The sequence below is a fragment of the Corvus moneduloides genome, chromosome 2 (assembly GCF_009650955.1).
Source record: "Corvus moneduloides isolate bCorMon1 chromosome 2, bCorMon1.pri, whole genome shotgun sequence".
In the NCBI taxonomy this organism is placed as follows: domain Eukaryota; kingdom Metazoa; phylum Chordata; class Aves; order Passeriformes; family Corvidae; genus Corvus; species Corvus moneduloides.
The window spans coordinates 97527336-97543812 of NC_045477.1; the positions used below are offsets into that span (position 1 = coordinate 97527336).

General features: G+C 39.2%; 1 protein-coding gene across 15 annotated transcripts in view; it reads right to left on the minus strand.

The window, feature by feature from the left end:
• MCF2L (MCF.2 cell line derived transforming sequence like) overlaps window positions 1–16477 on the minus strand; it is a 156765-nt gene that overhangs the window by 32918 nt on the left and 107370 nt on the right. For 13 of the 15 annotated variants that reach the window (XR_004238425.1, XM_032100515.1, XM_032100524.1 and 10 more), the window contains one exon: window positions 5078–5168. Coding sequence is in view for 14 of the 15 variants with exons in the window: in XM_032100515.1 (XP_031956406.1) it covers window positions 5078–5168 (91 nt within the window). In the remaining variant the exon portion in view is untranslated. Of the gene's footprint in view, window positions 1–5077; window positions 5169–5801; window positions 5949–7416; window positions 7500–16477 lie in introns of those variants that run through there. The other 2 variants (XM_032100527.1, XM_032100528.1) reach the window with 2 other exon arrangements.

A 16477-nucleotide genomic window follows, 5' to 3' on the forward strand; every position in this document is an offset into this window, starting at 1 on the left:
AAACATCCAAAGAAATCAGACAAAACCATACTGATCTCAAAATAAACTTACTCATCTATCATTTACTGTACTCATTCATAAAAACAGCCACAAAATTAATACAAATACTGTTCCAGCTTCATCATACTGCTAAGTTCTTGTCTTGAACCCAAGCAAAATGAGAATCATGACCAGGGCTGAAAGAAGAGCAGTATTTTCAAACTTAAGCCATACAAAGTGTTAAGTGTCATAGTTTTCAGGACATGATGCAAAGAACTAACAAGAAACTGGGCTAATGGGAAATACCTATTCCATATAAATATAAAATAGTGCCTTTCATGGGGCACCACTTATGAAACGTATCTTTTCTACACCAAGAACTCACTAAGAAATTTAACATCTCTACAAACAAGGCCAAGGAACTCAAAGTTGGATTATTGCAATTCAGTGTTTCTCACCTTGGATGCCAAACCAGTAACACTCCAGGTGGCACAAAAATGGGACTGCCTGACTCCTGCAAGGTTTAGGCTGGTATTACACAATCAAAGAATCAATTAGGTTGGAAAAGACCTCCAAGATCATTGAGTCCAACATAAGCACTCTGGTGTCTCCATCGGCTTCTGGTTTCTTCCTGCCAGCCAGCGGTCTTGGCCCTAACCTTCAAAGTAATTAATGGGCTCTGGACAATGCAGTCCGAAACAGAAGGCATGAAATCTGCATGCAATGCATCCTTAGTTAGCGGTGGCAAATGACAAAGCAAACTTCTTCTCTAGGAGGCTGAATAAAACCCATCTCTTGTCTCATTTAGAAAGGGCTGCAAAGTTTTGTAACTGGATAAAAATTCCTCACTACCACCCCCAAGCAACCTCCATCCCAACTGCTGACTCAAGAGCAGTGGCTCACAGGTAAGTTATTCCCTATGCACCAAGGAAGTTTATTTCCTCTGGACCTTCAATATGAGGTTGATGGATGGCTATGGTGAAACGTTTAATGATGTTGAGTGCAGTTTTTTGTTTGTCTAAAAGAGTGAGTTCACACTACAACCTTTCCCTCAAGATGGAGGAAGACAATGATGACAGGACAAGAGACTAATACAATGTAATGACATAGACTTCATTTTTTTTAAGAAAATATACTGGAACTATGAAGAGAGCAGTGTGAAATCGCAGAACACATTGATCAGTAAAAAGCCTTGCCCCTACAACTGTGGGTTGAATATTGCTTGATTGGGTATAACATTAGGAGAGAAAAGAAAAAAAAAGAGGGAAAAAAAGAGAGTAATTTTTGACTACATGGAAAGGACAAGAGAATCAATTTTTCTGGCATTTGTCATTCACCCAACTTCAGCTGGGACAATACAGAGCTGCTTTACCATGACTGCTCCTCCTTGCACACTTATCCATGAGACTACCCAACTGCCCAGCCCCAGGAACTAAAAGGTTCAGCAAAGTCTTGTATGTCTCTGTATACTCTGAATACTGTGTTTAACTGAAAACAGGACATTCTAATACAAATTTAGAAGAATCACTGCAGCTGACAGGGCAAAAAGTTGAAAAAATTTTGTATTCTCAAACAACAAGGTAATACGAGTGAAGAGTTTGCAACTACTAACTTCAGTATTTTTCTTGTAAGAACTTTCAAATTCCACTATCTCTCTAACAACATGACAATTTGCTATCAAGACTTCACACTTAACATGAAACTTGGCTCTTGGAGTCTCTACCAGAACTTCACCTCTCAGCCTGACTATCCCAGTAGGCCAGATTCTTCCTAGGCTAATAACTTCACTTCAGCTAAATCAGGTGAAAAATAAAAAGAATAATGTTGCTTGCAGCATCTCTTAAGCCAAAGAGTCTGCAAGTCTTGTGCTGGCTAAGGACAACCTCCTGGGCCAACCACCTGTCCATTGCAACTTCATCAAGTAGAATAAAGCAATAGCAAAGTCTGTGTGCCTGGGCATGTTCTTGCTACAATCTCTGTCGCATCCCAGGAAAAGTAGGGCCATCTTTCAGCCCAGGCCTCTGGCTTTGCTCTTAGTCCCACTGCACTGCATGTGCTGCAGCAGCAGTCTTCTAGGCCAGGCACTGCAGCCACTGACCTTCCACTATGTCTGCAAAAATAGGTTAACCTCATCTCCAGAGTCTTGACTACAGCAACCTTTAAGTATCAGCATGAAATACAGATTCAGCTCATCATTGCTCACTTTCTGCCCCAGGAAAAGAAAAGTATCCCCAACAAAGAAGGAAAAATGAAGCTTAGAAATTTTTCGTAATATAGAAATATTTTCCACAATAATTTCAGCCTGAAACAAAAATTTTTTTGTTAGTTTTGTTTCAAAACATACTTCCAACATCCACTAGTACCAACCAAACATTGTGCGTGAAAAGTCTTGAAAATAACAAGAAATAATAACAAAAAATACATGCTGGTATGAATTTCTGTTTAACAGCTGCTCAGTGCTTACAAATACACTTCCTGCAGTTGCCAGGGTATTAGTGATGGGCACAGCACCCTATGATGGCATTTCTGATTTCACAAGTCAAGAGGGTCAACTCCCTCAGGACGATTAGAGAAAAATCAGGAAAGATGGCAGAAAGGACACTGCAGAAATGACAACAAATAAACCGACAGCCAAAACTCTCCTCTCAAGTAACACGAGATTCCTATCCTCACACAGAGTAATGAGCTTTAGCAATTGAAAAAAAAAAACACTGAACAGGGGCTTTTTACAAGGGCAGGGAGTGACAGGACAAGGGGGAATGGCTTCAAATTGAAAGGAGGTAGGTTTAGATGGGACATTAGGAAGAAATTCTTTACTGTGGGGGTGGCGAGGCCCTAGGACATGTTACTCAGAGACGCTGGGAATTTCCTATCCCTGGAAATGTTCGAGGCCAGGCTTGGATGGGGTTTGAGCCACCTGGTCTAGTGAAAGGTGTCCCTGCCCATGGCAGGGGAGTTGGAACTAGATGCTCTTTAAGGTCCCTTCCAATCCAAACCATTCTGTGATTCTATAACCAAAACCGCCAGAGCTATCAGGCTTTCAGACATCAATAGCCCAAGAAATACTCAGATGCTTCATAACCACCAAAAGACAACTCTGACTGTTGGAAAACCAAATAAGTTGAAGTTTCCAGTTACCCCTGTGCCATTTGAAAGAAATCTTTGTCCATCAATAGGAACTCTCTAGCTTGGTGCAATATATGTATCTTGTATATTTTGCTTTATTTTTTTGCTAAACAACAGACAGCTGAAATGCATTAGATTTCATTTACATCAAATACTATAGCAAAGATATTAAGGACAACAGAAACAATTTTTCACTACATCTTCTTTTGGAACAGGAACACAAAATTATCAAGTGTTCAGGGCTGATGTGACTTGCTGAAGCCCAACAGGAAGACTGCTATAAATATACATGGGTACAATTCAAAGCCTATACTGTTGCTGTTCAACAAGAAAAGCAAATATAAAAAATCATGCCTTTAACAGATTAGACTTCAGCTAAGAAGCATGATTTCTTTTTTAAAAAAAGCTCACAGAAGAATGCAAAAAGATGAAAAAAGCAAAATAACCCATCACGAGCAGTACTGCAACTGTGCAGTGCTCCTGCACTTAATACCCTTCTCTGGGCAAATCCCTTAGGCACCAACACCATCATGACAGTAGCAGATCCCTTATAATGGGGAATAGTTGCTCAGCTCTGTTCACTGTGCTTCAAAGCAAAATAACACACACTGATGGAACATTACCATAAATGTTATCATCATGGCTATAAGCAACTTGTCTGTAGTTGCTCCCTAACCCTTACAACCCCAATTATGCAAATAAAAGGACCATCATCTGTGCAACACTTATCTGTCCTTGAACAGAAACTACAGCACTGACTTTTGAAAGAGATTCACAACCTCCATAGATAGAGTCCTTTTTCTTCAATCATCCTAAATTACGCTGCTCTCAGTTTTCACTACTGGAATCTGCTCAATGTTGCATCTCAAAATTTCAAGATGAGCTGCAAAAGCAAATTTTGCTGATACTTCAATCTATTTTCAATGTTTTAACATTCCTAACATAACTATTGTGTAAAAAGTTGTATTGTGAGAATATTACATCATTTTATATTCATTCACAAAACATCATCTAGTGGGAGTAATGTACGACCTTTAAAGAAATACATTTTAACTTATAATAAACAAAAACTTCTTTGGCCATAATCAGGCTACATAAAAATGACATTTACTGTTTTTATTTGACTTTTATCTTACAGAGTCAAAAATTTTCAGCCATTAAAAAATAAAAGATACTTACAGCTGTGTTTTTCAGACCTTACTGTAAAGACTATTGACACTAACAATTCAAGCAAGGATAGCGAGGAAGAAAAAAAAGGCAACCAACCAACAAAAAACTAAAAACAAGTAAACCAACAGTAGAATAAGCTCATGATAAACATGAATCTGTCTTTCCCTACTTCTGCAAAAAAAAAAAAAAAGGCAAGCCTCTAAGCTTCTTTTTCCGATATTAGAAATATTAATTGAAAGGGAGACTGGGAAACTGAAAGCTAAGAGCACGTACTGTTGATTGACCACAGAAGGCACGTAAGATTTTCTTGTTTACAAGTAACCTTTGTTTTAAATCAGACATCACAAGAACAGTTTTTCCATGTGTATTCCTTTCACAAGTGCTAGACTCAACCAGGACTCTCACCCTCATCTCTTTGTAAAACAGAAGCTCACTTCAATAGTCAAAAGTAGACCCAAACTCTATGGGATGCATGGGGTGACCGTGCAGATATTAGTTCCCACCTGGGAGAGCTGCGTGCTCAGACATTCACATTCACACACACACACACACTCTCTCCAAGTGCATACTTGGGAAGATGTCTTGAGCTGCAGACTGCATTAAAAGCACATCATAGACACATGATGCTCTGTCAGCTGGGATACAAAAGACAGCTGGGACACAGAAGACCTACTGGATACCTTCTGTGTCATTTAGTAGCTGAGATATTGCTGAAGAAAAAAAAAAATGTTTTTTGCACTTGTAAGAGGAAGATTCAACACAGAAAAATATTTCTAAGGAGTTAATTTAAAACAGTACTCACTGCTATCCGCAGTATGGAAGCTTTCACGGAGGTCCATTTGTCCTGTCTGCGATCTATGACAAGAATAAATCCAATTCCAGCATCTCGTAAACTAAGTTTGGAGGAAGAAGGAAGAAAACAGGCAAGTTTAGTTAAAAATACAAATGTAACTTCTGGTTCCCTCACACAAAAAAGCAGTTACAAAATAGCTAAAAAAACTCAAAACAACAAAGTAGCTTGACCTTTTTGTGCAGAATCCTCTTCATATAAATATCTTAAATAAAGATACACTACACACCATTGCAAAGATGCAGCAGTTCCATATGCATTTCACAGAGTTTCAAAATGTGTTCAAATAAAGAATTCTTCTTTTTCACAAAAGATGGTATTTACATTTCTTGCACAGGGATTATTTCAGAAGAAAATAATACCAACTGATTCTCCAGTGTTTGGTGCTGATATAATCCCTTCCTCATGGTGCTGTCAGTATAATTTCAGTATCAAAATAAAGTTGTTTTTCTTTTGCGTCTGCTTTTAACCTTCTGTTTGAATTGTCTTCCTCCTCACTGATATTTAAAACTCCTTAAAAACACAGATCCTTCTGATATTTAAAACTCCTTAAAAGCACAGATCCTTCTGATCATTCCATGATATTGCTCCACGCATCTGAAATTCTCACATGCCTCCAGGTTGTAAACTTCTTCCTAGGTGCATTTTCACATTCACTGAAACAAATAAACCTTACAGCATTTAAACTCTTCAGATCACAGATGAGAACAACGAGCTCAGACGCGCTTCTCTGGAATGGAAACATCTGTGAGAGAGATTCCGCTCCAATCCTGGCGTACGGGTGACCTTTTTCTCTTGCCTGTGCTCAGCTGCATGTGCTACCGAGCCCTGACCAAGGGATATGCTCCTGTTTTGTAATTCCCCATCTACGCCAATTGTGCAATGCCAGCAGCAGCCCTTGCCAGCCAATCGCAATCAAAATGGAAACAGCAGGCAAATACAAGGCAGACAGGCTCAGATTTATTGTTTTCTCATCTATTTGGTCCTTTTTCAGTATATGTGCTGTATTTTTAATCCTGATAATTTATTGCAAGGCCTGCTGTGGCACTGTGTGACATTTAGAAATATTGTGCATCAATTTGTTATGGTAATATCTTAAAAAATAAAAATCAGCACAACAGAATGTCAGGATTCTTTATTCAAGATTGCTGAATCATGGAAACACCAGCTTTGCTTTATAAGATTATGTCAGTAGCACAACGATAAGAGGATGTTTAAGAAGATGAAGAACACAGGTACCCAGATGTGTCATCTTAAGCTACTCTTCAAAATTACAAATTTAAACATGACTCACAGTTTATTCCCTCTCTTTTACAAAATGCAGTATCTCTCAAATTTACAGACATAATATTTAGTGGGAAATAAGAATAATCATTAAAAAGGCAAAGGAACCCTTGCTTTCTTTCAGAAGAAGTTAAGCAGTCCTTTTAGCACAGCAGAATATTAGAAACGATCCTCACTGCCCACATTCAGTGCACATTACTTAACTCTTGCCTCTGGGTTAGGACAACACTGATAAACAACATCTGAGCACTTGCCTTGTAAGCCTGACAACCCCTGCAGACAAACAGGGCTTTATATTAGCAATATGCTTCCCACTACAGTAAATTTCCATGATTTACTAACATTTCCCATCTTCTTTTTCTTTATTTAAAGGGCAAGAGGAGGAGAGAAATCCAGACTGATTTTAGCCTCTTCCTGTTCCCCATTTAAGGTTCTCACAATTTTAACCTTTAGTGACTGAGCAAAATAAAATTATAATAGCAACCATGTGCCACAATAATCAGATAGCAAAACAAACTCCTTGGGTACACAGCCTTAATGTGGATGCATGGAGTCAAAAGGGTGCTACAGCTGCTCCCACAGGAGTCAGTGTGGATTTTGGAGCATATTAAGGCTTGCAAAGAGCTATTTTCCATGCTCAGTAGAAGTTGCCAGGAGCCCCGAAATTTCTCCATACAGAGGAAGCATAATCTCAGAGTACCTAAATGCAACATCTGTATATATTTCAAGAAATTACTGATGTTTCAGTGCAATATGAATAAAATTAAAGCCTCTGAAAGAGCATTAGTAGGATTTCTCTCTAGGAGCACAGGAAAATACAGGCTCAGCTGGGATTCCAGAAATGATCTACATAGCAGCTCCACACAGTTAATCACCTGCTTCAACACCTGACAATGAGCAGAGCTTAATATCATTATCCTGGAAAAATAAAAAGACAAAGCTTACTTAAGTGGAAGAATTAACAAAGAAAAGCACGTAAGATAGCCCAAAAGGTGTCTTCAGCCAACCTTCTTTTTCCACTGGATCGAATAGAAGGATCAAATATGTTGTCTGCTTGCATGAATCAGCAAGCTCAGACATAAAAGCCAGGATTCCCCACTGCTGCCTAGAAGAGACCTGGTGGCAAAGTCTGGAGCATCTGGCTTAAACTGTTAACACTCCATTAATATAGACTGCTGGGAAAAAAAACCTAAATGCCCTGTTCCAAATCAATCAGGGTGGGAAAATTATTTGTTATCTTGACGACAGGGCCTTGTTGCAAAGGCCTGGCTCTGGAGTCTGGGATCCAGCTCCAGCAAGTCATAGGCAGGAAGCAACAAACCAAACTAAGACATTGTGTACAACAAAGTTGAGAACATTACAAAGACAACAAAGTCATGTACTCAAGAAAAGTAAATATTGAAAACAGGCCTGTTTGCCAATGTACCCCTGCTCTACTGAACTCTCTTTGTGCCAGACACGCACCTGCATATGGAGTTGCAAGACACCTTGCAATACCCTCCTCTCTTCTAGGGCACAGGATGAATGGTGCTTGGCAACAAGCACATACTCACTTTCCCTTTGGCTCCTGATTTAACTGTGAGTGCCAGCTGTCCCTGTCTCTCTCAGCCACATTTATAACATTTTATCCTGCCACTGATTTTCCCCTACCCCACCACGTGCTTGAGAAAAATGAATTTTGGCTTGTGCTCTGTGTCTCAGCAGAGGCATGCTCTGATGGGCACAGCCTGTCCTGCTCATCAAGCCTTTTCCCCTGCCTTGGTCCAGCGGCATTGTACTCATCAGCTGAGCTCACATCTTCTCATGCCTCTGTATCACTCTCCAATAAACTTGTCTCCACCACTGACATTTGTCTCTCTCATTCATCACTCCTTGTCCCCAGAACAGTTCAAAAAGTCTTTTTTTTTTTCTTTTTAATTTTAAACTGTCAGGACAAATGACATTGTTTCTCACTCCTTTCTGACTATCACAGTCCCTTCATACTCCACCTGAGTTTCCCTGTACCCTATGTCCCACTCAAACTCCCAATATCTTCCCTTGGGTGGACACTTTCCTCAGCTGTGGTCCTGCCTGTGGAGTCCGGCAGCTTGTCTGCACTGCCTGCTGGTCAACAGGTGGCACTCACATCCCACACCACAGCCTTCCTGCTCTCAACCCTGGTAGCACACCTGACTCTAGAGCAGCTCATCCTGCAAACACAGAGGAACCCCTGCTCAGCCCCAGGATGAAGCAGAACGTTCTTGACAGAAGGGTTGAGTAGTTACTGAGCATCTGTGGCCTGGGATTTAGGCAGATTTTTCTCAAGGTCCTTTCTTGACACAAAAACCATCATTCTTCTAAGTGTCAAGTCCGAGTCCTTGCACAAAGGAAGTAGACACTTGAGCTTCTCAAAAAAAAATTCTTTCAATGTTTGAAAAGCATGGTGAATTTTTTCCCTGGCATCTTAGGAACCACTCAGATGTTTTGGCTGAACTTTACACCATAAAATCAGCTGGCACCTCACAAATAGAAAAAAAATATGGCGGAGTTTTATATGACTAGAAACCAACCTTTACAGTGAGAAACATTGGAAAACGTTAGCAGAAGCACCTGTCTATTCAGGCTTCTTAACATTTCCCTCATGACTTTTGTTGTCTTTAATGTATTAACTTGTATCCGGTGTACTTTCTGAAACATAATTTATATATGCTTTTAATTCAAATTTAGTATTTCCTTCCTTTGTTTCCCTCCTAATACACGCACAATAAAACCCCCCAAACCAAAACAAAAAACCCAAAACATCATGGGATAAGCACTGTTCTTCTGTTTATTGACCAGAACAAAGAACAGAACATTTTTAGAAAGGCAGAGAAACTATCCCTGCTCTGCAGGAAATGTGTCCAGCAAACTCACTGAGGCCAGCTTAGAAAGGTAGAAAGTGGAGGAAGAGGAGCAGGGCCACAGAGGACAGGAGTAAATGCAGCAGAGGGTAGACTTCCTGCTCAGTCCTCTCCCTCTGTCTTAGGGAGCCAGTGTAAAACCATTTGGAGGAGGTGACAGAGAGGTTGAAATACCTGCCTAACAAGCAGCCAGTTTTCCATATAGACTGTAAAGCAGGAGCTGAATTTTCCTCTTAGTGACTCCTCAGCTTTAGATTATGGGGACATTCCCTCTTTGTCTTGTTTGCAAGATTTATTAGCTCATGCACTTGGGGAAAGGGTGGGAAAGCTAATAGTACATAGGACTGTGGAAAGAAACTTCCCTCTGGGGTATGTGGAAGCAATTACACAAATGTCCTCTGAAAGATCCTTGGTTTCTCCAAGGTATGGGTGGTGACAACTGCTACACAAACAATTTCCTATTGCTTCTACACTGCTGTATGAAAGTGGTAAGTATACATTGATCTCTGCTACAAATGAAACAAAGCAAATCTTTGCGTTCATCCCAGAGACTTGAAAATATCAAACCTTTTCACATTTGAAATTCTGTACAGCATTTTAGCTTACGTAAGTCCAGTTATTTAAAACTGAATTTCAGTCTTATAGCTTTATTATTAAACAGTTGGCCTACATTACACTCAGGATTGTTCCCTACCTCAACTGCCTCGGCGTACAAATGGACTAGAAATTCTTGCTCTCAAGGGCTGAACAGCTATTTCCATAGTAGGACTTCAATAACATTCCATGAAGAATTACTGCATTGAGCAAAGCACCAAGGCAATGTCTGCAGCAATCTGTATTATAAGTAGAACTCTGGTATCACCCTGTTTTAAAGCTTTGTCACCCACAGCAGCTTGTCACTGACCATTGATGTGCATCAGTGACACCCACACACTGCTCCAAAAGATGTGAGGTCTGGGGCACCTCATAAATCCTGATCTTTTTTGGCATGCAACTGTAAACCTATGTAGGAAGGACCTGGAATTGGCTCACCCACTCATCACTGGTCACTTAGCTTAGGAACAGGCCATTGGAAATCAGACACTTAACGAGCAAGGTTACTGTTTCCCAAGAGAAACTTTGCATTCTGCATTTTCAGAGACACTTCAACTGACTGAACCTGAACCACCTCAAAGACTACTTCTCCATGTCTCCTGTTCCTGCTAGGAATGATTTCTTGGGGAGTGACGGGGAGACAAGAATTCTTTCTTAATCATCAGTGTTTCACGCATTAAAAAAATTAAACCAAGAATGCCCCAGCAATTAATGGAAGCAGAGAAGAGTCACCTCCTTAGTGGCCTTTATAAGCTCTAAGACAAATAATATAGTGAAGAGTGTGATATTAATGGCATTAACAAATCAAGATAAAAATCTCCAGTTCAGCAACTAAAAAAGAAAAAAAATTCAGCTAAGCCCTGTGGTGACATTTCACATTACCAGTTTTATGCTGGTTTCCCAGCAAGAAAAATGGCAGGAACAATTCACCTGGCATAGCCTTGCTGCACATCTCCTCCCCTTCTGTCCCTTATGTAGGGTAACCCAGACTACTTCAGTGTGATCATTAGCTACATCCTAGAGAATGCAGTTTTTCCTAGAGCAGAAGAATTTAATGGGTTATGAATTTGACCAAAAAAAAAAAAAAAAAAAGGGAAAAAAAAAAAAGAAGGAAAACTCAGCTGTAGCATTGTACCCAGCCACTAAACAGTATTTATATCTAGAGCAGTTTCATTTTCTTACAATTCTTGATTACTCGTTATTGTAAAGCCTACTTTGTTTCAGAACTGGCCAATTTATCCACTTCATTCCAAAAGAAATCCACCAGCTGGGTATTTTAAAAAAAGCACCAAAAAAAAAAACAAAACTTGGCATGTACCCCTAATTTTAAAATGTTTAAAAGCTGCTTAATAATTTTTAAATGTCTTGTACTCAACTAGTCTTTAAATATTTTGATCTTATGACAGCTTCTTTCTCACAATCCAAAGTAAAACTAAAATTAAGGATTTAACATTTTAAGCCACCATCTCTATCGAGAAGAAAGCAGACTTGTGCTTTCTTGAGCAAATGATGAAAATAGGATGATATATCACACTCCACAAAGCTACAGTTTGAAAGCTTCAGATATTGCAGGCTTTTATAGCCCGAAGTACCCAGCCTCACTGTAGAAGGTTTCTGATTAAGACAATTTAGAGACAGCAGGAACTGAAAAAGAACAAAAAACCAGACATATGAGTTCTTACATTGAACTTCCTAGCTTCAATTGTAAAGTGAGCCTGTAGGTTTTAACACTGTATCTAAGCTGAATACTGCTTTGTAATGCTGCTATTTCAGACCTTACTTAATGAATTTTCTAAAAACCTACACTTAAATTAGTACTTAAAAGCATTTAACTTTTGAAGAATATTCTTTCTTGAAGAATAGCCTGGCAAATGAAAATGTTATAATCCTTTGTAACAGGTTACAAATGTAACATTTTATAAAGTTACATAATGTTACAAATAATATTCTGAACTTGCAGTTTATCACATTTGATACTAATGAAGTTATATAATACATAATCATAAAGCGATTACACCCCTAAGACAAGCTGGAAGTGTTCTGAAAGCTGGACAGTAATACCTTCCCATTAACTACACTTGCTCTAAACTAGCAAACTTTAAAATGATATTTTCTATTTTTACAACAGAAAATTTGGGGTTTGCATTGTAATTGAGATGTCAGTGGCAAAGAAACCATCTCCCAAGAAAATAAATAGAATGAAAACGTATTTCCAAAAGATTGCTGTATATTCAACTGCATGTTGCTGTCATGGCATTCAATCACTTAGACAGAAAATAGCACTTTGGTGCCAAGTTCTGCCACAGATGTAGACATATAACTAACTGAGGGCAAAAATACTGAACAAATCTGAGGACAGAATTGTCCCTAGCAAAGGTAGCATTCATGAACACCTAGACGAAGGTCTTTGGCTACCTAGCAGACCTCCTGAGCCCCTAAAGCAAACTGGCACAATATTTTGGCTCCCACTCAAACAATGGGCCTGACATCTTATGGTGATACTCATTTGTGACATCTCAGTTCAGAGTCCTACAAGAATCACTTTCAGCTGAGGTGTGTAATCAGTCTATCAGTAATCATTCTGTAATCATTCTGTAATCAGTTCTTATTCCAGCAATAGTTATGAGAAAAATCAGAAATTACAGGTGCACTCTATTTATGGTACATGGCACACTGCATATAGGGGAAAAAAGGGAATGCAATGATTAACAACTTCATACATTAATTCTATCATTTCAGGTGGAATTGTTTTGGCTTTAGTTTGTGTAATGTATATCTCTTCAGTTGAAAACACTGAAGAAGTCAGCTAGTGCAGAAGTGCAGGAAGGACATCTCCATCACTTCTATCTCATTGAAAAATCATCCAGAGCAGACCCAAGGAACAGGCTCACCTCAAACTTCCTGAGGTGCTGAATTTAAAGCTGGTGCCTGGTGGTGTGGAAGTTGCTACACTGCACCTAACTCTCCATACCCTAATCTCTGGAGTCAGGGAAAAATCTTGCCATCTACTCACTGTGTTTAACTCGAGAGCAACCTGTACTGTGCTTCAACATGAAAGAAGGCTACTGATGTAGAAGAATTTGTTCTATTTGATTATTGGGCCCTGTCATAGTCAGCTCAATGAAATGTAGCTGCAGAAGGCAAAACCAACCCAGCTCAAACTAAGGCTGGCCACTGTTCATGAAGAAATATAGGAAAGAGAAGGAATTCCAGCAGAAGAAATTTAAAATAAGACAGCCAGAAGTGCTGTTATACAAGTGCAGCCTCTAGTGGTCTGTCTAAAATCACTGAAAGTCAAGTAAAAATTATCTTTTAAGCTCTTGGCATTTCAGCTGCATTTCACTCAACACACTTCATAGCAGCAGCACAGCCTGTAAACAAGGAGGCACCTTTCTTATTGATGCTTACACTTCGAATCTGATTTTGAAAATAAAAACTTCTTCCCCTCTCCTCCACTCCCCAAAAAACAACATACATACTATTCTACAATCTAATTAATTCTATACTGAAATTCTGTGAATAGATAGATTTTTAAATGCATATTAAAAAACCCAAAGCATTGAGACCTTCTCTTTATTTTGGTTTTGATAGTTACTGCCTTCCCTTCACAGAAACAGATGAAGCTGCACAGGAAATTAAGAAAATCTGTGCTTCTGTGTTGGAGCTGAACCTGTTAAAGCTTCATCATTAGACAAGGTTCAGATAAGAAATTTGATGCATTTCCCTGCCTCAGCTATGCACCTTTTTTTTCATATTTCTCCACATTCCAGTTAACTCTCCCAAAATCTTATCCAATGCAGTGATGAAAACCTTCTCTCTTTCCTTTCCTATTATGCTTACTTTTGGTCTCAGCTGTTATTAGTTCATGCCCCAGACATGTCTAAAAACACACTGTATTGCAATTTTCTCAGGACTGGGGAACCATCAGATAACCAAAATTGCATTTTAGGATCTCTCAGCAAGCAGGCAAAGAAGAATTTAGATGAATGTTGGGTTGTGAGGTGGCATAAATAAAAACCCTCATAGGCAAGTGGTTATAATTTGCTCATAAAGCAGAAAAGATGAGCAGAATTATGCAGACTGGCAGAGTGACACCATGAAAACAAATGCCTTTTGCCACTTTATAAGCATAGGCAAGAATAATTACACATAATGTTGTGTCGGTGACAGGAGATCTTGAAAGCCAGATAAACAGGAGAAAAAATAATGAGAGCAACTTCAAAGAGCTTTGTCTAAGGGGTTACTAACAATTCAAAATTCCATCCAAACTTCTCATCCAAACTTCACAATGATTGTAGGCCAGACAGCCACAAGTGGTTTTGTGTAGTGCCTGATATGAAAATTCCTCAGTCGCCAGGACTGTGACAACAGCAGCTCACAGGACCATGGTAACAACAGCTCACTGCATCTGCCAGCAGACCAAGAACCCACAAGCAAGATGGGCCACTATCAGAGATGTTCTATCAATGAGGCAAATGCCAACTCACTGACAAACAGGAGAGTTGCCATCCAGTCTTGGTCCCAAAAGCAACCAGAGGTCTTTATCCTGCACAGAAGGAGGTCTGTTGGAATTGTGAGATACAAATCCAAACATATTTACTTGTAATTCTGTCTCAAGCACTGCTTGTGTTCCCCAGCCAAATGGAGAGCATTGGTACACACCTTATTTATTTTAAAATATTTATGCCAATTTATATAACATACAAGCCATATTTCTCTTTTATTTCCCCACTCAGATTCAAAGATATGGGCATCAGTATCTTCCTTGATTGGTCCCTGTATCTCCTCTTTACTCGTGTGCTCCTTTAGGTCCTCAAATCAGCCCCTCTTTCACTTTCACCAATTCCTCCTTAGACATGATGGATTGGAAGACAGTAATGCTGGCTATATTCCATCATATATGCTGACCTTCTTTCTGCTCCAAAAAGCTTATGCTGTTGGGGGAGAGAAGCTGAGGGAATGCAGCCATAGTTAAAAATAACAGTTAAAGTGTCCAGGCATCATCATCTGCCTGGGCCTGGACATCTGCTTGTACCACATGCACTTACTGCCTTTCCATGTTACCCATCAGCCTTTTTTCCTGGTAACTTCATAGAGTCATAGAATGACTTGGGTTGAAAGGGACCTTAAAGATCATCTAGTTCTGATTGCCCAGAACTTCACACATTTTATCCCATCAATGAACTAAAATCAGAGTGACCTTAATGCATTTTTGCAGGTAAAAGAAAAATTAATTTAACAAGTCGTTGCTTAACAGATCCTCTTTTAGTGTGTGAAATTAGGTAAAATAAGTGTTTTTAAGGAAGAGTTGTAGTTTTCTAAATGGAAAACGCAGTGTGATTTCTTCAGGTCATGCAGAGCTGCTTTTAGAAGGACTGTCTGAAGAAAGACAACAACTTTGAGGACTGATTTAGACTTAACTACAGATGGCTGAAGTAGGTCACGTTATCCTGGAGGGACAATTAAAGATAAATAGGTCAATAAAGGCAAAAGGGCTCCATGTTGGTTTAAGCTTAAGTAAATTGAGCAACAGAAAGCCCATGCAACCCTCATTTTAGAACTATTAAGTCAAACTCCATAAAGGCATTGTTACACCTATTCAGAACTGCGATATTGGAATTACACTTATCTCCAGGACACTGCAACAGCCATTAATGCTACTGCACAAAGTACTGGAACAACCTTACAGGGAATGCTGCATAATTTATTTTAGAACTGTGCCATTACACTTAAATAGGGTGTTGAATTTTCTGAATTTAATACTGGGCTGATGTGTGATGGTCTAGAATTTTAGTAATTAACTTTCACAATTTTACAGTGCTTAATTTACTTTGTCTTATTAGCAGACTAAATTTACCACTGGATGGTGCATGTCATACATACTACATAAATCCTCTAAACCCTAAAGGTGTAAGTGGGATTTAAAGACTGGAAAGGCTTTACCTGTACCAGCCTGAGCTTTAAAACAAGTTTAAAGCAGTTATAAGGTGGACATCGAAACAAGTGTAAATTGTTCTAAACCCAGTAATAATTCAGACTCTAAGTAACGATTTGGGCTTTGATCTTAATCTTGTGAGGGTATGTATCTGACACAAAAGCTTTGGACTACCAGTTAAATTTAAGATACAATGCTCTTACTTCAAACCTAAGACCTTATATTTCCTGTCTGCTTACAGCAACATATGGTATTTACAACTGGCAGCTGTGCTCTGAGAAAGGAAGGGTACACACAGCATGACAGATTTTGCTGGAAGTCCTGGGATATTCTCACTGACAAATTTGAGGGGCTGCCAAAGTAACAGCAGGGTATAGGTTCCATATCTTCAGCCTGGATTGTAATCCAACAAAGACGAGAACAGGGAAATTAAGCACAGCTGACAGAAATAAACTCTGAAGCTGCAAAGCTGTTGCTCACATGTCAGTATGAACTATCAGGGCATCTGTTTTTTAGCACTTCCTTTCCATTATGTGGTGATGTTCAACCCTGGCACTCTATAAAACAAAAGTGGTTAACTCTTAGTGGTGGGCTGCCCATTCAGTTTGCAGATAAATGAGGAAACACAGGCAGTTACCCTCTGACACTGGCTCTTCACAA